The 21868-nt window shown below is 53.1% G+C and overlaps 1 protein-coding gene across 1 annotated transcript in view; it reads right to left on the bottom strand.

Annotated features, from left to right (window-relative positions):
- The window catches only part of PLCG2 (phospholipase C gamma 2), a 157785-nt gene that overhangs the window by 28338 nt on the left and 107579 nt on the right, over positions 1–21868 (bottom strand). Inside the window, exons 15-25 of the mRNA XM_019979736.2 lie at positions 19559–19663; positions 17618–17707; positions 16855–17030; positions 15270–15470; positions 14272–14391; positions 12970–13150; positions 11402–11473; positions 7351–7460; positions 4321–4417; positions 2950–3016; positions 853–1010 (exon numbers count right to left, since the gene is read on the bottom strand). Coding sequence (XP_019835295.2) covers positions 853–1010; positions 2950–3016; positions 4321–4417; positions 7351–7460; positions 11402–11473; positions 12970–13150; positions 14272–14391; positions 15270–15470; positions 16855–17030; positions 17618–17707; positions 19559–19663 — 1377 coding nt within the window. The remainder of the gene's footprint in view (positions 1–852; positions 1011–2949; positions 3017–4320; positions 4418–7350; positions 7461–11401; positions 11474–12969; positions 13151–14271; positions 14392–15269; positions 15471–16854; positions 17031–17617; positions 17708–19558; positions 19664–21868) is intronic.

Genomic DNA, 21868 nt, shown 5'->3' with positions numbered 1-21868 from the left:
AGGCGTGGCCTGTGGTATCCACCACTGCCCCACCTCGTCCTCACCGCACCCTGGGACTTAGGTACCCGGCTCCCCGTTTTACTGACGAGGAAACCGAGGCCCAGAGGAGTGTGGTTACCTGCCCAGGGTCCAGCCACGCCAGGAGGCACACTCCAGTCGGCCTAGTTCTAACCCTCCTGTTCCTACTAGAACCTCACCCTTCTCAGAAAACCGCCAGCGGTTAGGACTCCGCTTCCAGTGCGGGCCGTGTGGGCTCGACCCCCTGCCCAGGATCGAAGATCCTACCTGCTGCGGGGGCGGCCCCCAGAGTAAAAACTGAAACAAAATAAAGACCTTTCAGGATAAATCCCCAAAAGCTCATGCCCATCTGGAGTGGAGGTTCCCCCACAAGAACAGAAACTTCTGGAAGGAAGGGGCTGGGTCTTATGAATTCCAGTACACCCAGGGCCCTTTCCAGTCCAGGGAGATGAGCTCAGTGAATGCACGGGAAGGATCCAGGCTGCTTTATCCCAAGTATTTAGATGGTATTTAGAGTATTAGAGAATAGTATTTAGAGCAAGATAACATTTAAAAGAGGACGGCAAAGCTTTATTGTTAAGATACACGGGGCCGAACAGGCCTCAAACATCAAGGGTCACCACGCACACGCTGAACCTTCAAAGGTTTCACACAAGACGCAGCCCCCACAGGAAGACCCAGCGCCCCCTTTCTCTCCGCTCCTGCTGTCTGAGCTCCCTCCCTGCCCCACCCCCCAAATTCTCTGTGGCTGCGGCCTGGACCCACCCGCACCTCGGCAGAGGACTGGAAGCCGGAGGACACCAGGCTCAGTGGAGCCCAGGTGCCCAGGCTTACCTTGGCGTCCATCTTCCAGGTGATCTCCCGGATGCTCTGGAACCACTCAAACAGCTCCTCCACGCTGTCCGTGGCAAACTCTACCGGAGGGTCGCCCTGCTTCTTGGGCTCCAAGATAAAGACGAAAGGCTTCTGGTTCTTCCCATGTGGGGCTTTTACTTTGGGAAAAGGATAACAAAAGTCCTGATCAGCCTGACAGAAGGCCAAGATGACCAGACTTCTAGGTCCCAGGCCACTTCTCTTAGGACCCCAAGCCGACCATCACTGTGGATGTCGGCGCTGACTGGAAAATCTACCTTGGATCAGGTAGCGGTCTGGGTTTTAATGCGTGTCTTAAATGTGAATGTGACCTTATCTGGAAATGGGGGTCTGGGCAGATGTACAGAAGGATCTCAGGAGATCATCCCTGCCTTCCAGGTGGACCCTAAACCTGAGAACCAGTATCCTCATCACAGGAAGGAGAGGAAAAGGGAGCCCGAGACACCAGGGAGTCAGCTGGCCATCGAAGATAGAGACAGAGACTGGAGTGATGGGCATAGGGCACGCATGGCCGGCAGGCCCAAGAAGCTAGGCATGGAATCAGTTCTCTCTGAGGAGAAAGTATGTTCTAGACAGAGAAAATGATGGCTACAAAAGGAAAAATTATCCACCAAATAATCCCCTCAGCTAAGATCCCTGGGCTCATCTGCCAGGCGGTGCTCTAAGCAGATCACATCCCACTGTATCTTATTAATCCTCGTCGCCCTTTCTGGGGTGCTACTCCCGTTCTGCCCGTTTCACAGGAGAGAAAACAGAGACTGGTTGAGGCGGAGTAGCCCACGGAAGGTCACAGAGCTGGCAGCGGCCAAAGCTGAGGCTCAACTCAGACCTGAGTCCCCTCCCCACTCACCACCCTGAGCCACAGGCCTGTGCTCTGAAAATGCAGCGCAGGGTGATACAAAGGGCAAGGGAAGGGAGGACAGGATGCCCTAGATCCAGTGGAGATGCTCAATCCTGTCCAGCTCTTTGCAACCCCGTGGACTGTAGCCCGCCAGGCTCCTCCGTCCATGGGATTCTCCAGGCAAGAATAGTGGAGTGGGTTGCCATTTCCTTCTCCAGGGGATCTTCCCGACCTAGGGATCGAACCCAGGTCTCCTGCATTGCAGGCAGATTCTTTACCATCTGAGCCACCAGGGAAGTCCTGGATCCAGCCCATCCCATAATCGCAGTGGAACCTCGGGCAGCTCCCGTGGTCACTACAGGGCTTTGTTTTCTCATCCGTCAACTGGAATGAGAGTCGTCCTCCCACTTGCTGAGCTGATGGACTGATGGGCTGCGGTGGGGTGGGGGTCGAGGTGGGAGGGGCAGAGGACACAGAAGCCAGCTCTGGAAACCTGGGCAGCCCCCGAGAAGCGAGCTGCTCCGGCTTCCTGCCCGAGAGCCTCTCCTCACTGCCCCCAGCCCTTCCATCTTACAAGACCCAGAGAAGCAAGCTGCTCCCGCTTCCTGCCCGAGAGCCTCTCCTCACTGCCGCCAGCCCTTCCATCTTACAAGGGCCCAGGAAGCCCTGTGCAGATCACACCCCTGCCACCACGGCCTGCCCCAAGCTCCGAGGGGGAGGCCAGGCTTCCTGATGCCCAGCTGAGCTGAAGGCAGCTGCAGCCTCGGGGGAGTTATGACAGACGCAGGGTCTCGCAGGGCCTGAGAGGCAGAGCTGGGCTAAGAACCAACACCCCCAACTTCACACTCCACTGCACGGATGTCTCGGCTCCTCCCAGAAAAGCCCGGGGAACCCAGGCGGGCCCCTGAAATAAGGATGACGGTGTTGGGAGTAACAGCAGCCCATGCCCGTCCAGCACCTGTTATGTACGCAGCAGGCTGTTTTCTCACTGTAGAGATGTGAATAGTATAGCAGTTTATGAGACGTAAGATGAAGTCATTGACCAGCCTGGCCCAGTACTCAGCTTCAGTACTCAAGCTGAGGCTAGAAAGCCCCACCCCTGCCTGGGGCAGTCCAAAGGCCAGGCTCTGGGGGTGGGGGGTCGGGGGGTGGGGAGGTGGGGGGTTGGGGGGGTCGACTTGGGTGGGAATCCAGGCTGAGACCACGGGTGCACATACCAACATTATAGATGTTGAGATTCAGGATTCCTCTGCAAAGGGACCCTAAGGGATTGTCTTCAATAATCTGTGAAGAAACAGGACATAACTCACGTTCGTCTTAACGGGAATAATAAAAAGATAACCAGTTTCCAAAGCACACCGTTTAGCAGAGACAATGCCTGTGGAGCTGTTTAAAATGCATTTCCCTACATCCGTGGGGAGAGAACCAAATAATGAAGCCTGTTGCTGACAGGGACCCAGCGGCGAGTAGGTGCCGGCAGGTTCAGCGTTTCATTTCCCACCTGTAAAAACACGCTTTGTGCTGTCTAGAGCAGGTTTCAAGGCGTTTCTGCAGATCCGGTTTCAAAAAAACACCCTAGACCCTTTCTTGTGATGTTATTATGAAATGGGACTGGCCTCCTTTTCCAGCCCAGCTCCAGAACCTTCTGTGGCTCCCTGTGTCCTACGGAACCCACACCTAAGCTCTGCAGTCTGGCCTCCGGGCTTTCTGCTCCACCAGCCAGCTCTTCCTTCCACTGCACATCTGAACCATCCCAGAGGCCAGAGGAGATGGGAGTATCTTGGTCTCTGAAAAGTTGGTAGAACTGTGTATCTGCCCACTGCATGGACTCATCCCCACCCTCCACCAGGCTAATGCTGACCGTGGGTAAAGGGCAACATGGGGCAGACACAGCTGGGAGGGCCACGTCTCTGCCTCAGGCCGAGCACAGTGAACTGTGTTTCCACCACCACACTTTGGCTCAGGCTGTATCTCCCACCTGGAATTCCCTCCTGCCAGTCTCTCGCTGTTGGACTCTAACTTGACTTTTAACGCTCAAAGGCCCCTTCCTCCATGCAGCCTTTCCAGACTGTCCCAACTCTCTTAGAAGAAAGTCTATGATTTCAGCCTCAGAGCAGTGCTGTCACCTTGAAAGCAGCTGCTCTTCAAGCTTTCTGAGCAAGAGGCAGTGAGCAGAAACCAGGTTTGCAATGTCACCAGAAGAGCCTCCCCTCACCCCCCACGTGCGCCAGCTTGCTTACTCACACGGAGCACGTTCTGAACGTCTGGCTGGCCAAGCTAAATGTGTTTCATCTGCAAGCTGGTTTAAGCAAAGGACAAATTCCCCGTCTGGCCATTTTCACTCTGGAGGGAATCCTCCTGCATACGCAAAGCCTTCCGGCCCAGCACAACCTGATTTAAACCTGACTATCTGGTCACAGTGACTTTCACCCACAACTCGGGGACAGTCCTGATTTCCCCATCCCTCTGCTGTCCCTGGTCTGGAGCTCAGGGCAACATATGCAAAAACGTGTCCACGGAGCTGGCTCGGCAGAGCCCTCAGAACAGGATCGATGGGTCCCTCCCTGCAACGAACGATGGAGACTCACCTGCTTATCCACCTCCTCCCCTTCTGTTGGTGAAATGTCCTCGACGTAATTGGACGGGAAGTACTGCTGGATTCTGGTCCCATAGTCTCCTTTCCACCTATGGAAACACAGAAGGCACTGTCAGGGGGCCTCGGCCGAGCGCTGTTAACCCTCATCACTGCTCGCTAGCTCCCTGCTGCTAGGGCGGGGGGAGGGGCCAGTGACTGGGCCAGGAATTCCTGACCCCCCCGCAGGGTCCTCTGCTGTTTCCCCCCGCAGTGACTGCTGGGGCTCGCCCTCCCCTGGCCGTGACCCTCGTGTTTGGCAGAGCCCCTGAGTCCACAGTTTCAGTGCTTTAAGTGGACATCAGATACCACACAAGACAAAAGCTTGGCTCCAGCGGAGGCCCAGGCCCTTCAGGGAGGGCTGTGAATGTAGAGATGGGGGTGGGAGTAAGGGAGGGTCTGCCGTCAGACGGCCTGGACTCGAGTCCCAGCTCCTCCACCAACCGCAGGGGTGTCCTGAGCCTCAGACCCTCCATCTGGGTGTGGGGGCAGTCCCCATGTCCCCCTCTAAGGATATCACTGGGGCCATAGGAGTTAACATCGTCTTGCGTTTACACATAAAGCACTCCACAGTGTTAGTTCTTGTCATTCAGCTAAAACTGTGCCCCCACCCCTGACCTTCCCACCTTGGTAGCAACACTAATAACATGAGACATTATCAACTTTGTACATGTCTTGATTCAAACAAACTGGCCGCACCTCCAAGATACCCCCAAGTCTGATGCCTGGGCTGGATCCTTCTCTGAGCCCTCCCGTGGCCCACTTCCTGCAGCCAGGGGGCTCCTTCCAGAATGCTCTTCTGACCCCACCACACTGAGGCCTTCAAAATCAAGCCAAAACTGTGTAGCCTGGCCATCGTAATGCTCTAACCCAGGGACCTCAACTCCTGCCTCTCTCTGACTTGAACCTGATATTCATTCCAGACCGTCTGTGGCCCACTCCCCACATGGCCCCGCCATGCCTGTCTACCTTCTCTGCCGTACCCGATGCCCTCTATAGAACCACCTAACAGTGTAAGACTCAGCCGGGGTCTTCCTCTTCCAAGGAGCCTTCCCTGACTGCCACCAGGCTGAGAGCTCTTCCTCTCTGCTCCTCGGCATCTTTCCCCACAGCTGTCAAAGCAGTCCACACCTTACATTAACTTACAGTTACCTATCAGTTTCCCTTCTACATGTGACCTTCCTCAGTCTTAATCAAATCTACACTCGGGGTGCTTAACACATTACTGACTGGAAACATATTAACTCCACAGGCATTAGTTTCTGCAAAAAGTCCCTGGTCAATAATGTGTTAACAAATGTTTGCTGACCTGAATAAGCAGAGAGGACTGACTGTCCCACGGCCTGGTGGAAACAGAACTGCCAGCTGTGAGCCCCTGTCACATACTCTTTTCAACCTTCATTTCTCCAGCCGCATCTCCAGCAAAGTCTGGCTGTATGGGCAATTGTATGGACCATGTGCCCAGAACTGGGTAGTTGACACCTGCGGCCCAGGTGTAATTATTAACTATACCTTCCCTTCACTCTCAAATGCATCCCGGTTTAAACAAAAACGATGTGGTCCTCTAATCTGGAAGGATGCAAAAATGTGGTTCGAGTCAGGCATCCCACTAGGTGGCGACACTGAGACCAGGGGGAGGGTAAGCAAGGAGGGTGCCTCAGGAAGGCCTACGGTTTACCCCAGTCCCTCGCCAACAGCACTCACTCCAGTCTCTCAACCCATCTTGAGACAAAACCCTCTGCGGATCCAGGTAAGCAGTGGGTTTGTTAAGAGGGTGTTCTCCAAATTCAAAACAAAACAAAACAAAACTGGTAAACCTCTGGATCTAGCACATGAGTGAGTAGAGTGTGGCCCCTTGAGTCAGAAGGCCTAGCTTCAAATCTCAGGCTGCTATGTGACCCTGGACAAGTTACTGCCTCTCTGTGCCTCACTGTCCTCACCTGTGAAATGCAGGGGAGAAAAGAAGCAACCTTACAGGGTCACTGTGTGGATCACATGAATGCTTTCAAATGAAGTCCTTAAGACGGAGCTCGGCACTGCTCCCTGTGAGTCACTATTCAGATCTCTAAGTCAGGTCCGGCTGTCTTCCAAGAGGAAGAAGCACCAGTTTTGTGAGGTGCCTGAGTCTGCAAGGGCTCGTGGTCATCAATCCTTACTAACAATCCTTACTGCTCTAAGATAGGAACCATCCCATGAAACCACCTGCTGAGGGAACCTATGGGTGGGCAGAGAATTCTTCTCCCTGGGTGAAAAAAAAGGGGAAGAGATAACTCAGCTGTCACACATCCAGGTGCCTTTGGCCTGGGTGCACCTCTTTAATTAAATGCACCTCTTTAATCCACGTCCGGGCCACTGCACAGGGCATGGGGCTACGCAATAGCACAAGAATTTGAATTTAAAATGCACAGGCTTGCATAATGGGAAGAGCCTGTGGTTTTCAGTCGCTGAACTTTGGAAAGCCTCATTCACTGCATCTATTGCCCACGGGATTCTCCAGGCATGAATACTGGAGTGGGTTGCCATGCCCTCCTCCACGGTATCTTCCCGATCCAGGGATTGGACCCACCACATCTCATGACTGTGTTGGAGGCAGGTTCTTTACCACTAGTGCCACCTAGGAAGCCCACATAAAGCAGAGATAATCGCAGTCAAAACCCTGCAGGGCTGGGACAAGAATTTGCTTAGATAATGTATGAAAGCAATTAGCATAGTGCTTGCCACACAGTAAGACCTCAATAAATAGCAGCTGCTATTACAATTAAAATAATATTTAATATAATATATATTAATAAATGACATTATCATAATTGCTATTGCTCTTTACCCACTTTTGCAAGGAGAGCATGTATCGGTCACCTTCCCAGAGAAAGCATGACAGGTCAAAGCCAGGCCAGAACAGGAGATAAAGGGGTCAGGGTTCAGCCAGCGCTTGAGCCTCACCACTAGAAAGGGACAGGTCGAAGGGCCAAGCTCCCCTTAGCCTTACCAGCCCCCAGGCTCCTTGGAGACGTTGTGGATGAGGGCACCGCGGCAAAAGCTCAGCTCGTCACTCTGCTTGGCCCTGTAGTCATACAGAGCTTTCACGGTTCTCTGAGGCTTTCAGGGAAAACAAGAAGGTAAAGGGTCAGGCCAGGCAAAAGAAGAGGGAGGTGGCTGCACTTTCTGGCACATTTGGTTCGTCTCAAAAGAGAGGGCGGCTTATTGTCCAGGGTTATGGCGCCATCTGGTGGCGAAGGGCTTGCATTGCCAGGGAGCCACAAGGGGAACTGGCCTAAATCAGAGCCTAGGTTTTTCCAGTAGTCACGTACAGATATCAGAGCTGGACCACCGAGAAGGCTGAGCACTGAAGAACTGATGCTTTCAAACTGTGATGCTGAAGACTCTTGAGAGTCCCTTAGACAGCAAGGACATCAAATCAGTCCATCCTAAAGGAAATCAACCCTGAATATTCACTGGAAGGACTGATGCTGAAGCTGAAGCTCCAACACGTTGGCCACCTGATGCAAAGAGCAGACTCTGTTGGAAAAGACCCTGATGCTGGGAAAGACCGAAGGCGGGAGGAGAAGGGGATGACAGGATGAGATGGTTGGATGGCATCACCGACTCAATGGACATGAGTTTGAGCAAACTCCGGGAAATGGTGAGGACAGGGAAGCCTGGGGTGCTGCAGTCCATGGGGTCGCAAAGAGTCGGACACGACTGAGCGACTGAACAACGAAGGGCGCCTCAGAGTGAGTCGGTATTTCCACGGGAAGGACACGCCTTTCAGCGAAACCACGCCCACCATCTCCGAAGTCCTCACAACTCGCTCAGCAGTTCAAGCTCAACACCGTTTCTGGCGGCCCCCGAGCCTCACCAGCATTTTCACTGGTGATGCCCTGACACGCCCTGGGATGCTGGCATTCTCCAAGTGCCCGAGGTGCTCTTCCATGAAATCATTAAGTGCGGCCTCTGCAGTGGCAGAAACAAGACAGAACTGAGGGCGGAACTCCTCCTCCGTGATTTGCTGCTGGGCGAGCACAAGTCCACCGCAAGATGAACACCCACACAGCAAGCAAACGCTGAACAGGAAAACCTCCAAGACTGCCAGCCTGCTTAGATCAGCAGCTTCCCCTCCTCCGACACAAGGAAATGGGAACGGGGCTTTTCACAAGGAATCCATAAAACTGCTCCTCAGGAGCACGGGGCTCTGGAGTCAGACACGTGGCTCAAGTCCTCAGTTTGCCCCTTCTGTACAAGAGCTATATAATCTTGAGGCTCTCTCAGCCTGTTTCCCCATCTGTGAAACAGGAATTAAAACACCACATACTTCACAGGCTCATTGAGACTATTGAGTGAGATAACACACGCAAGGATAAAAACGACGACAGCGAGCATTTCTTAAGTTCTTCCTACAGTCAGAGCCCTGTTTTAGGCCTTTTACCTACAGTATCTCCTCTAATCCTCATAATCCTAACAGGCAGGGAGTAGAGATGGTACCCCATTTTACAGATGAGGAAATAGAGGTCCAGAGAGATGAAGCATCCTTGGCCAAAGTCAACCAGCTGGCAAGTGGCTGAGCAGAGGAAGACTCCATTAATATGAGTTACCACCATAGTCTGTGATGCTTCCAGTGTGGGTTCTGTGAGCTTTGCCATGGGAACTCCAACCGGAGCTTTTGACCTGGACTCCTCAACCTGCAAACACAGCCAGCTCTCCTGCGCATCCTGCTTCAAGGGCAGACCGGACACAGAGACCAGAGTTGTCTCCTTCCCCATGAAACTCTACAGGTCACTGCCAGACTCCAAGGCCATGAGGAAGGTACAGCCAGTGGCAGAGAGGGTGGCACATAGTGCCGTCTACGAAGAGGAAGTCTCCAGCCTGACGGATGGCAGGAGAGGTCCTCATGCCACGCCCCTCATGGACTAGAGAAATGAGCCACCCATCGCATGAGCACACAGGCGTGTGGCACTGCAGAGTGGCCACAAGTGCGTGTCTGGGAGCAGCCAAATCCTCGCTCCACACTTACATCATCATTAAACTACTATGCACAGTTGTCTCATCTGTACAATGGGCACAAAAATGGTGCTTAATGCCTGGGGCTGTTAGAGGACTCTTGAGCCGTCAGGCACTTAGCTCAATGCTCGCTATGCGGTCATCAATATGTGTTACCTGTTATTACTGACCTCGTCACTCCAGTCCTAAGCACTCACCCAAAGGACATAAAGTGAAAGATACAAAACCTCACAGGTGAAGAAATTCATTTTAGCGTTAACGAGAAGAGCACCACCTAAAGAAAACCCAAATGGCCATTGATGGAGACACAGCTAAAGGGCCCAGTCACCTAGAATATTCTACAGCATAAAAAATATTCTCTAAGTTACAATTCCAGTCCAGGTTCAGTTCAGTTGCTCAGTCATGTCAGACTCTGCAACCCCATGGACTGCAACACGCTGCTAGGCTTCCCTGTCCAGGTACCCAGTCCAGGTACTGCATCGAAACTGCATGGCCTACCAGGTTCAACAAAAAATGGTCATGAAGTAGATCAGCAGTGAAGAAACTCACTCATGGCCGAGTGGCAGGTGAACAAAGACTAGAAATGGCAGGTGCTGGGGTGGGGACCGTAAAACACATCTCCCCGCGGACAAGGACCAGAGGGGATGGAACGCCACAGCTGCAGATGGCTACTGCGTCAGGATGCTGAGCCCAGGGCGGATTGTTTTCCCTGCTTTTAATGTGTTTCCCTTTTCAGTGTTACATCATTCTTCAATCACAAGAATAATAATTGTATTTTGAGGTACTCGCCATGGTCTGGCAGCTTGCACTCAAACTCCTCATACGATCGTGTTTTACTTGGCTCACTGACTATAGGGAGACTTCCTCCAGATACCTTGGCATAGTGACCAGGGTTTAACAATGGGGAGATTTCACATCAAACATCCAGATTACTGGCTTGTCTTGAGAAATGAGAAGACCCCGCCTGGGCTCTGAAATGGCAGCTGCTGACAGGGGTGGCCACTCTCGAGATGAGGCGTGTCCTCAGTTTACCATGATCTCCACCATCCCCGGACATCTGCCTGACGTGAGGCCGTGTCACTCTCATAACCAAAGCATCTGTCAGTTCTAATAAATGTTTTTTTTCCCCCTATTTGGCTAAGTCCCCTAATGCACTTCACACCCAGTTCCATGCACCCACAATTTTTCAAGACTTCAGTGCTTGCTGAAAGGGATTTCCACTGGCCAAGGATTATAAGTTTAAAAGAAAATCTCTGGATTTTTACAGAGCACACCAGCAGGGTGTCCCTTCCAAACTGAGAACTGTACACTAATCCCAGACGAGACGGCCCAGCCAAATGGAAAACTCGCCAGCACTGCTCCTCTGCAGGCTCCAGCTAAATTTAAGATGAAACCGGGAGCTTCAGGCTCACAGTCAAATCCAGCCCTACCTGCATGAAATGACTCAGCAGCCAGGGTGGGAATACGAGATAGCGTGCCCACGGCAGAGGGGTCGCTGAACCAAATGGAATTTATAAACACCACAGGCTCAGTCAGTGAGCAAGGAACATTTGAAAGACTTTTAATTAGAAGCTGTTGGACCCAAAGGTGGTTCATCAAACTTCAGAATTTTAGCAAGGCTCAGTCACATCTGGATGGAATTCTATTAACCTCTTCCCTGAAACTAGATGTCACATTGTCAGTCGTCATTTCTTCTCCCCTCCAAGAATTCTTTGGCCGAGTTTCCAAAACATTCCCTTGCCCTCTTTTAACTGGGGGTAGACCCTATGTCGATCTGTTTGTTTTTGTTTAATCGCTAAGTCGTGTCCAGCTCTTCTGCGACCCCATGGACTGTAGCCCAACCGGTTCCTCTGTCTATGGTATTGTCCAGGCAAGAATACTGGAGTGGGTTGCCATTTCCTTCTCCAGGGGATCTTCCTGACCCAGGGATTGAACCCGCATCTCCTGCATTGGCAGCCAATTTCTTTACCACTGAACTACCGGCAAGACCCGTGTCAGTCTAGTGACTAAGTAACAGTGTGAATCGGAAGTGTGTGCTGTACCATTGAAGGATTGATTTCACTGGGATCCACATACATCCTGCTGACATCGTAGAGGGAGTTTATATCTCTTTCCTGTAAAAGAAGAGAGAAAAATAAATGGAGTCATTCGAGCTCCCGGGACAGCCCTCACTTAGAATGAGGATTCTAGGCATCCTCATGGTTTCCTGCCCTCTAGCAGAAGAGCTGAAGCCTCAGTTTACTCACCTTATAGGTCGAGCCAGTAAGAAGCTATTAAGAAGTTCCCCAAAACTTGGAAATCTTACCCCAGGATCAGAGAGGCCCCAGCGCGGGCCTACCCCATGCCAGGCGCCATCCTCCTTTGTCAAAACACAAGCCCTGAGAGGCACCGGTGTCCTGGAGCAAGCTCACCACCCTTCCTGACCCACATTCAATGCCGGCAGCTTGAAACTGGCCACCGCGGGAGTACTCAGAGCACAGAGAGTGGCAAATGCCACAAAGCAGGGCGGTAGAGCTTCACCAGCGCACACTGGAGACCCCTCCTGCCCTTCCCAGGCCCCCACTGGGCTGCAGCCCCAGCCCACAGTGCAGTCCTGCACCCACCTGCCCCCACTGCCCCCCGGCTGCCTTCCCACACTCTGCAGGAGGCCCGCTCCCAGCTCTCTGGCCCCCATCTAATGCAGTGCCCACCCCACAGCGCCCCATCCTGTTCTAGCCTGCCCAGGGGCATCGTATTTACGTGGCTATGTGTCACCCACTCCCCCTTCTAGAACCTGAATGTGCCTAGGGCTGACGGTGCTCCACTGTGCTCTCCCACACGCGGTCCCTGACAGTGCATGATCTCCTTTCAATAACGTACTGAATCTACCTGATAGGAACTGGGACATGGTAATCAGATTGGCTCCCTTCACCGCTCAGAACCCCACAGCAGGGACTTCCCTGGTGGTCCAGATACCACTTCCACCGCAGGGGCTGCAGGTCTGATCCCTGGTCAGGGAACTAAGATCCTGCGTGCTGCATGGCATGGCCCCCCAAAAAATAGAAGAACCCTCCAATGGCTCCGAATAAAAGCCGCTGTGTGTGGCCCCACGCCATGCAGTTCCATCCTTATTTAGTTCTGCCCCAACCCTGGAGCACTCAGGTCCAGCCATACCAGCGTCTCCTCTTTGCCTCCATGCACGCTCTCACCTCAGGACCTTTGCACTGACTGCTCTTCCTTCCTCCTCACAGCTGCAGGCTGTCTCCTCCACTTCCCGTAGTGTCTGCCCACGTCTCCTAGTCAGCAAGCCCCTGCCGAGCACCCCTGAGAACTGCAGCCCCTTTCCCATCGTCTACCCACTTATCCGGCCGGCTCAGCGTGCTGTCCTCTGTAGCACCTATCCTCCTATCGGCTGGCACGTGCTCCGATGGTTCTTCACTTCCTGAGTCGCCTGTCTCACCTACACTGGCTGTAAGAGCACCGGGGCAGAGTCTGGGTCCTCTCTGCAGTTTTGGACCCAGAGCGTGTGGGCCGCACGTACGTGCTCCATAAAGGTCTGCTCCATGAACCAACGGGTGAATGTAACCTCCGACGGGCTATCCCGCCGCGCCCGGGTGGGCCCGCCACCCACCGTGTTGTAGCGCTCCAGGAGCTCGGGGGTCACGGGGTAGCGCAGCTTCATCTTCCGGTAGAGCGCGTGCTTCTCGTAGTAACTGACCAGCTCCACGAGGCTCTCGAAGTAGGCGGAGGTGCCCAGCACGAAGTGCCGGCCGTCTCGGTTGATGCGACAGTGCTTCACCTTGCCCCTGGCCCTGGGGGGAGAGCACGCGGGGCTGACATCCCGCAGCCGGGTGACAGCCACACAAGCCCACAAACAGCCAGTCACGCATCCCAGGGCACCAGACAGACAGACGTGCTGGGACTTCCCCGGTGCCCCAGTGGACAGGCTCCACACTTCCAACGCAAGGGGCACAGGTTTGATCCCTGGTCAGGCAACCAAGATCCCACATGCCATGCAGTGAGGTCAAAAGAGTATTTGAAGGGACTTCCCTGGACTTCAGTGGCTAAGACTCTGCACTCCCAATGCAGATACCCTGAGTTCAATCCCTGGTCAGGGAACTAGATCCCACATACTGCAACTAAGACTTGGCAAAGCTAAATAAATGAATAAATACTTTTTAAAGTATTTGAAAAAAAATTAATTAAAAAATAAATAAATAAAAATAAATAGGTAAGGCCCTGAAGGCAGCCCAGTGTCTGGAACATCACCTGGGAACTCAGTCTTTGGCACCCAGGACTCCACTACCATCACCAAGAACAGGCAGGGGAGCCTGCAGATGGGGAGATGGAGGGGCAGTTTGATGAATGGGGTCTGACCCTCCCTCATACTGCTTTCGGTGGAAACTGGAGGACTCAGGTGTCTTGGGGTAGACTTAACACAGAGAACCACGGCCCTGAGACGGCTGGTCCACACGGCCTGCCCACTGACAGTCAGCGGCAACGGCGGATGGGAGGAGACCGGAGCTGCATCACCACCCATCTGGGTTGCCAGCGCTGCTGGGGTGCAAACTCCAGCTCCACCACTAACAGGCTGCATGTTTTCAGCAGGTTGTTCCATCGCCCTGTGCCTCAGTTTCCTCCTCCAGAAAGTAGGGGTATGGGTCACGCTCACCCCATAGAGTTTGGGGAAGATTAAATGAACTCATGTAAAGCACATTACTCTCGGGAATGCAGAGCAGTGCCCGGCATGCTGAAAGCACACATCAGCGTCTGCTCTTGCTCTCACTGTTACTATTACCGTCCCCATCACAGCTGACACTCTGGACAGAGGACACCAGGCTCAGCGCCCACCTGCAGTTCCCGCTTTCTCCTCCCACATGCCCTGCCCAGGTGCCCCTGCAGAGTGAGAAGTGGCTGTAGCCCAGATACTTACCTGAAGGTGATGGCGTAGGAGTCGGTACCTTCCCGCTTCCGGATCAGGAAGGCCCCGTCCCGGGGGATCCGCATCAGCATGTCCTCCGCTTCTCCGCGGCTCAGCCCATCGTAGTACCACCTGCAGCACAGGCCCGGGGAAATGGCCAGGGGAGAGGCTGCTAAGACCAGCAGTGGAGGAGGACATGGTGGGTCCCCGGGAGGCCTGAAATACGACCCTGGAGCCCACCACGGAAATTACACAGCAGGCCTCCCTACCCGAAATCCCCTCTAGAGATGGCGACTTTGAAAACAATCACCCAGACACAGCTTGGGTGAAGCATTTGTGTAGGGAGTCTGCTTGGAGCACAAGAGAATAAATCAACTTAAATCTTTTACCCCCTCCCAGACCACTGACCTAAGCATCAGAGCATGACACAGCCACTGCAGTGCCTCAGAAAATCAGAGGCAGAAAACACACAGAGCGGGGTTTTAGAGGGGCTGGGAGTTAATTTTAAAAATGCAAAACAGCACATTTTAAGGCCATCCACTTGAATATAAACAAGAAAAGTAAAAATCCCCAAGTTGTCACAGCTATATGGCTTCCTCAGAAAGGTGCACTTGAGCAGGCTTCTACTTAAAAATTACTCTTTTCTTTTCAGAACTAGTTAACCTTTTACAAGGCCTAACCGATATTCTCTTTACAATTTTTTTTTTTTTTGCTTTCAGACTAACAGGAATGAGCTCTGACGAGTAGAACGGTAACACCAGGTCAGAATTAGTCTCTGAAAAATCAAAGCCCAAGACCTCGGGACTCTGAAGACAAAGCAGAAGAAAGGATGGGAGGGGCGGAGGGAGAGGTGGGAGGAACGGGCAGCAGGTTTCTGGACAGCGGCCATCCTGGGGAACTCAGCGAGACCCTGGTGGGCCCAGGTGAGGAGCCTCGTGCGAACGCAGGGCCCAGCCCACCCGCAAGGCTGGCATTTCCGACTCGCGCCCCCAGAGCACGGGCACACGTACGGCTTGGACTCGTGCGGGTTGGGGTTGGGCACGGGGTCGGTCAGCCGGAGCTCGAACTCGGCGCAGCGCAGGTGTGTCTCTCGGTAGTGCTGGATGAGGGCGTAGATGCTGGTGAACATGAGGTTGTCGGTCAGGTAGTACTTCATGGTCCCGCCCTCCATGGTGGAGCGGATCCGGCAGTGCTGCACGCGGCCCGACCGCCTGTGGGGAGAGGGACCCTGTCAAAGCCAGCCCAGCGGGCTCCTCCTGCACCCGGGGCAGCAGAGGACGCAGGGGCCAGAGCTGCCGCCGCGGCCCCCAGGGTGGACACCCTGTGTGGCCACACAGGCCTCCCTCTGCTCTTTGAACCCACCAGGGCTTCCACACAAGCTACTCCTTGAGCCTGGATTCCAGAACATTCCACCTACTTCCTCTGCCTGCTGTCCCCTTCACCTACATCACTGCTCCTCTGGAGCCAGACAGCCCGGGTTCCAATCCTGACTCTGCCACTGATGAGCTAAGCGACCCTGAACAAGTGACTTGTCCCCTCTGAGCCTCCCTAGTGGTCCAACAAGCATAATGGCAGTATCTACCTCACAGAGACGTCCTGAGGATGAAACAAGACCTCACACACACAGAGAACGTGCCTGGAGTGCTCCCGGTACATGGTAAGCATCTTGCCGGTGTTAGCTCTCACTGTTATTTGTATGCTGTTAATATTAGAACTTTTATCCTTCGGGTCTCAATTTAAATACCACTTCTTTCAGTGGTATTTAAAATCCACTGAATAAATCCCAAAATGCAGCTCTGCGGGGGGTATATCCCGAGCCACAAAGAGAGGAGAGGCTTCTGAAAACCAGGAAGTCTTCCCTGATTCCTCCCAACATCACACCAGATCCCGCTCTCACTGAAGTTCATAACGTCCTGCATTTTTTTCATTGCACTTGTCACAACTAGAATTATGTATTATTTGCGTGATTCCTTTTTCACTGTCCATCTCCATTCTCAGACCCTAATTTCCAAGAGGACAGGGACCGTGTCTGGCTGGTCACTGCTAAGTCACTGTGCCTAGCACTGAACAAGTACCCCCAAAATAAGTATCTTTTAATGAATTAACGTAGATGAGCTCACTACAGCCTCACCACAGTTCTGTAAGGTTACTTTACAATATTTGATATTGCACTGATGTTGATGACTACATTTCGGGGGCCTCACTCAACCCAAGTCTTGCCCCCCAAAACTCACTAAATGAAGTCTGGGTTTCTAGCCCACGCATGCTTGCTAAGCCACTTCAGTCGTGTCCGACTCTTTGTGACCCTATGCAGCCCGCCAGGTTCCTCTGTCCATGGAATTTCCCAGGCAAGAGTACTGGAGTGGGTAGCCATTCCCTTCTCCAGGGGATCTTCCTGACCCAGGGATCAAACCCGTGTCTTCTGTGGTTCCTGCACTGCAGGCAGATTCTTTACCATTGAGCCACCAGGGAAGCCTCAGTTTCTAGCTCAGCTCCACCCAAATCCAGCCTAAGCTGGTACCACTTGCCACATGGCCCCTCGATCCCACCAGCTGTGGGGAGAAGGTGGGCATGGCCCAGACAGAGAGGCATTACCAGAAGGACAAGGTGTAGTCGTTGGGGAAGGTCTCACTCTCCCGCACCAAGAAGGTCCCATCCTTGCCCCCTGTCTCGGCGCAGTATTCCTGTAGCAGCTTCTCGGCACTTGTCCTCTTCTCCACCTTCTTGTGGAACCACTTCTCCCCAAAATGCAGCTCTGTTGGGGGTATATCCTGGGCCACAAAGAGAGGAGAGGCTTCTGAAAACCAGGACCAGCATCACCAGACTGGTCCATCTGTGCACGCTGCTTCAGGGGACTGGGTAACACGCCAAGGATGGCCTCAGCTTGCCTTCACCCCAAGAGGTCTGGGAAGCCAGCCTCTACTGCCCTGCCCCCGCCAGCCACCTACTCCTGACAGCCCCATTTGAGGTGGCCTCCTGAGTCACGGCCCAGTACAGCCTCAACTCTATCGTACAGGAAGTCTGAAAGCTACAATACCCTGGGGGCTGCACTCAAGGAACAGCACTAAGGACGGTCAGCAGCCCAGGGACAGAGGGCAGGAAAGCCAGGAACTAAGTCAGTAAGTGGGGCTGAACAGAGCATCAAATGTTCTCATCCTCCCCAGGTAGCACAGGCCAATCAAGCCTTTCAGAGAGCAGGAAAGACTCTTACGCCTCATTGGCTAAGCACATGGGCCAGCCAACCAATCAGAGAAGAGCCAGGCAAGCCTTGGTACCCAAAGAGGCAGCTCCATGGATGGGCTGAGCATATCCAGGCCTGAACCGGATGAGAGGAGCAGTATAGGAGGTCTCCACCTACCAGGGGCAGCTCCTCTTCCACAGTCTGTTCAATGTCATCGCTGAAGGACAGCTTGGCATCAGCAACAGCACAGTAGTGCCGAGTCCATTTCTACAAAGTAAGATCAGCATTAGGTCTCCCCTCAAAATCTCTGCTCCATCAACTCTGAGGCCCAAGACTCCTGCCTGGCGTCACCCCAGGGACTTGTCTTTCCCACTTTTGTAGCCATTTATGGTGGTTTCACTGAACTAGAGCCCCTGTGAGATGTTTCCTTTAAAACACCTATTATCCTGGGGTTCTTTTAGCATTTTGAGGACTTCTTTATTCAGTATGTCTACAAGTAGACGACGCAGTATCATAGTCACTTAATTTGAAGCCTTTTATGAATGATGGGATTGTTTTCTCTGTGCGTGTCTTCATGACTGTCTTTTTCTATCTCATCTACCTTTTAAAATTTTCATGATTTCTCAGCCAGTCTGTCTAGAGACCCTTTCTTCAACATTTAAATATGACTTAATTCTTCATTTAACCATTTTTAAGGTTTATTTCTAGGCTATAAGAACAGATATGTAAAAAATACTCAAATATTTGCAGAAAAACAAATACTACATATATATATGAAATCTATAATAATCACTTTGCTACACACCTGAACCTAATACAACACTGAATATCGATTACATACTTCAATCAACCATTTGATCAATACCTACTCAAATGGACTGCCGTGTTAGGTTAAGGGATACGAGAAGTGGCATTAGCATTCAAAACGCCTCATTTTTATCAAAAAACAATGTTCCTTTGGGAATTCCCAGGCAGTCCAGTGGTTAGAACTCTGTGCTTCCACGCAGGGGACCTGGGTTCAACCCCTGGTGGGGGAACTGAGATTCTGCAAGCCGTGTGGCACAGCCAGTAATAATAATAATACTGTTCCCAGTGGAACTGTCTCAGGTTGGAGGATCCTAAGGAGGCAGGACAACTAACTGCAGTAGTGCATCCCTTGGACCAGAAAAAGGATCAGTGGACAGACTGGAATAAGGCCCGCAAGTCAGTCCGTAGTAATGTAGCTAGAGTCCCACTTCCTGGTTATGACAATTACGCTCTGGTTAGACAGGATGTTGTTATTTGGGGAAACTGGGTGAAGGATGTATGAGGAGTGTGTGTGTGTGTGTGTGTGTGTGTGTGTGTGTGTGTGTGTGTGTGTGTGTACTGGGTGAAGGATGTATGAGGAGTGTGTGTGTGTGTGTGTGTGTGTGTGTGTGTGTGTGTGTGTGCTGGGTGAAGGATGTATGAGGAGTGTGTGTGTGTGTATGTGTGTGTGTGTGCTGGGTGAAGGATGTATGAGGAGTGTGTGTGTGTGTGTGTGTGTGTGTGTGTGTGCTGGGTGAAGGATGTATGAGGAGTGTGTGTGTGTGTGTGTGTGTGTGTACTGGGTGAAGGATGTATGAGGAGTGTGTGTGTGTGTGTGTGTGTGTGTGTGTGTGTGTGTGTGTGTGTGTACTGGGTGAAGGATGTATGAGGAGTGTGTGTGTGTGTGTGTGTGTGTTCTGGGTGAAGGATGTATGAGGAGTGTGTGTGTGTGTATGTGTGTGTGTGTGTACTGAGTGAAGGATATATGAGGAGTGTGTGTGTATGTGTGTGTTCTGGGTGAAAGATGTATGAGGTGTGTGTGTGTGTGTGTGTGTGTGTGTGCGTGTGTGCGTGTTGGGGAAAGGGGTGTCAGTGTGTGTGTGTGTGTGTGTGTGTGTGTGTGTGTGTACATTTCTGCCTGAGAATCTATAGTATGTTACACTGAATATAAAATTATTTCAAAATAAAACATTCATAAGGCCAAAGAAAACACTGTTTCCTAAAACTGGCCAGTTCACGTAGAGCGAGCTGAGAGTGAGACAGGACTGGCCTCGCGCGGCCGGCGGCGGGCGCTGCGCTCGAGGCCCTGAGCGGGGGCGCGAGAGGCCGCACCTGGTCGATGGGGTCCCACATGTGCAGTTCGCCCTGCTGCTTGTGCTCGTCCTTCTTGTCCTCCATGTTGACGTCCACGTCACCGCGGGGGCCCAGCTTCTTATGCTGAGGGAAGAACACACAGAGCCCGTCTCCCTGAGCCCCAAAGTTAGGATGGTGGGGCCGGCACACCTCCACCCCGTCAGCGCAGCACCCACTGCACCGACCCGCCTCAGGGCCTTTGCACGCCGGTTCTCTGCCCGGCTTCTCTCTCACCGCCTTCAGCTCTGCGCTCGGCGTCACCGCCCCAGAGGTGCTTCCCTTGTCTACGTGACATGAAATTGCCCACATGCCCCTTTCCCACCCCTGTCACCTCAAGCCCCTGGATATAATCAACCCTCATACTCCTCAGCGAACCTTCATACCCTCCAGCCCTGTGTGTAGCTACGCATCTAACTGTCCTCTGTCTCCCCTGCTAGAATATAGGCCCCACGAGGGCAGGGACTTTGTTTTGTTCCCTGTTAAATTTCCTTAGCTAGTTTAGCAGATAGTGACGCGCCCACATTCTCCAGCACACAGAGGGAAAGGCAAGGCCACAGTGCATCCGTGGGCACAGGCTATGCAGGGCAGGGGCGGGCACACTGGGGAGGTAGGCTGAGAAGACCTGGGTGCAAACAGCCCTGCCGCTGCTTTATCAGCTGTGTGACCCAGGGCAGGTGGCCACGCTGCTCTGAAACCTTCGTGTCCATCGGCAAGACTAAGAGGGCAATCACGAAGACCTGGGTGAGTGCTGACCACCCACATCACACGCACACGCCTTGGGAAGCGGCGGCCTGGTGGAGGGGACTCTGGATGGGGAGTCAGACCCGGGCCCATCGCCTTCCTCACTGGGTGGCCTTGGCCGCATGACAATCTGTCTCAGTAAGTTCCCCTGTAAAATGGGGGTGACAGAGCCCTGCCGGGTCCCGTAAGGCAGTGGCCAAGCGAGACACATGCCGTGGCAGGGCGTAAACGCCCCACTTTAACAGCCCTGAGTGACGTCTTTGGCAGGAACCGTGCAACCTCCGCCGAGTCAACCTCTGCACCTGAGGCCCCCCCTGCTGAGGGGGCTGGGGGCCCAGATGACCCGTCCTGTGGGGCTGTCATGAAACTGAGTACCATCTATGAGTGTGAACCAGCCCAGTGTGCAGCACTCACTGACTGGGTCACAGACGCTATTTCCACCCCCTTTCCCTGAAATTGAGAGCGGTGAGCCACAAGGTATTGCGGGTGAGCCCACGACTCCTCCTTAAAGGGCTGTGTGCTACTTCCCACCGTGAAAAGAGAGCCCAGAAACCCCTGGAGACACGCGGAGAGCTGTCCTAATGGACACAGAGGGAAGTCACGGAGAGAGGCATCGAGGCCCCCCGAAGAATCACCGACCAAACCTGAGAAGCCATGGACGCTCCCTGGCCAAGCCCCCTCTGCCTCTCGTTCTACTGGAATGTTAGAAGCTTCCCTGGACGTCTCAGGGAAATCTACCCCAAAATCTCAGCCAATTCCTCCAAAGATGCTACTGCTCTGACCCGAGGGCACACCAGGGTCCTCCCCTCTGGATGGGCCTCAGCTGAAGCCCCCTCACTGCTCGGTTCTCCTCCGCTTAGAGGCTGGTCTCCCCACCAGACTGTGACCTCCTGACATGTAGGGAATGTCCCCAGTGCATTTTCGTGGCCCAGTGACAATCCAGGGAACACACCGCGTGCACCATTCACCCCGAACCTGAAGGGCCTTCCCCCTTCTCTGCCTGGCAAACCCCTGTCCGTCCTTCCCACGGACCTGCTGGCTGTCACTGAAATCCAGGTCGCTTCTTCCACTGATGCTTTCCTGCTGGTATCAGTGCCCCTGCAGGCAGGGTGGGCACGTGACCAAGTTCTCAGGCCAGGCCAGGAGAGGCCAGGCCTGTCCCACTGACATCCCACCTGCCTACCAGGCATCCCTCGCCGTGGACCCCTCGCGTTCCCCTTTCTGTGAGCCGGATCTCCATGTGCCTGCGACCCAGCATCGACCACTCAAGGACGGTGCCCTAAGGCAGGCTTGGCCAGTTCTGTGCTATGAACCTCACCTCTGAAGTCTGGGGAAGAGTACAGATCCTTTCCTCAGAACACTCATAATGCGTAAAATTATAAGAGAAAGCGTGATACTGAAACACAACTCTTAAGACAGTAAGTAAAAATCCTTGTAACATACTAATAGACGTGCCTCTTTATTAACACCTCATATAATATCTAGAGGCAGATCTAATAACCATCATAATTTCAACGTCGTGATGAGCACACATTACTTTGAGATGTT

The sequence above is a fragment of the Bos indicus genome, chromosome 18 (assembly GCF_029378745.1).
Source record: "Bos indicus isolate NIAB-ARS_2022 breed Sahiwal x Tharparkar chromosome 18, NIAB-ARS_B.indTharparkar_mat_pri_1.0, whole genome shotgun sequence".
Classification (NCBI taxonomy): domain Eukaryota; kingdom Metazoa; phylum Chordata; class Mammalia; order Artiodactyla; family Bovidae; genus Bos; species Bos indicus.
Note: the sequence above shows the minus strand (reverse complement) of the source record. Positions and strands in the feature narration are given on the sequence as shown.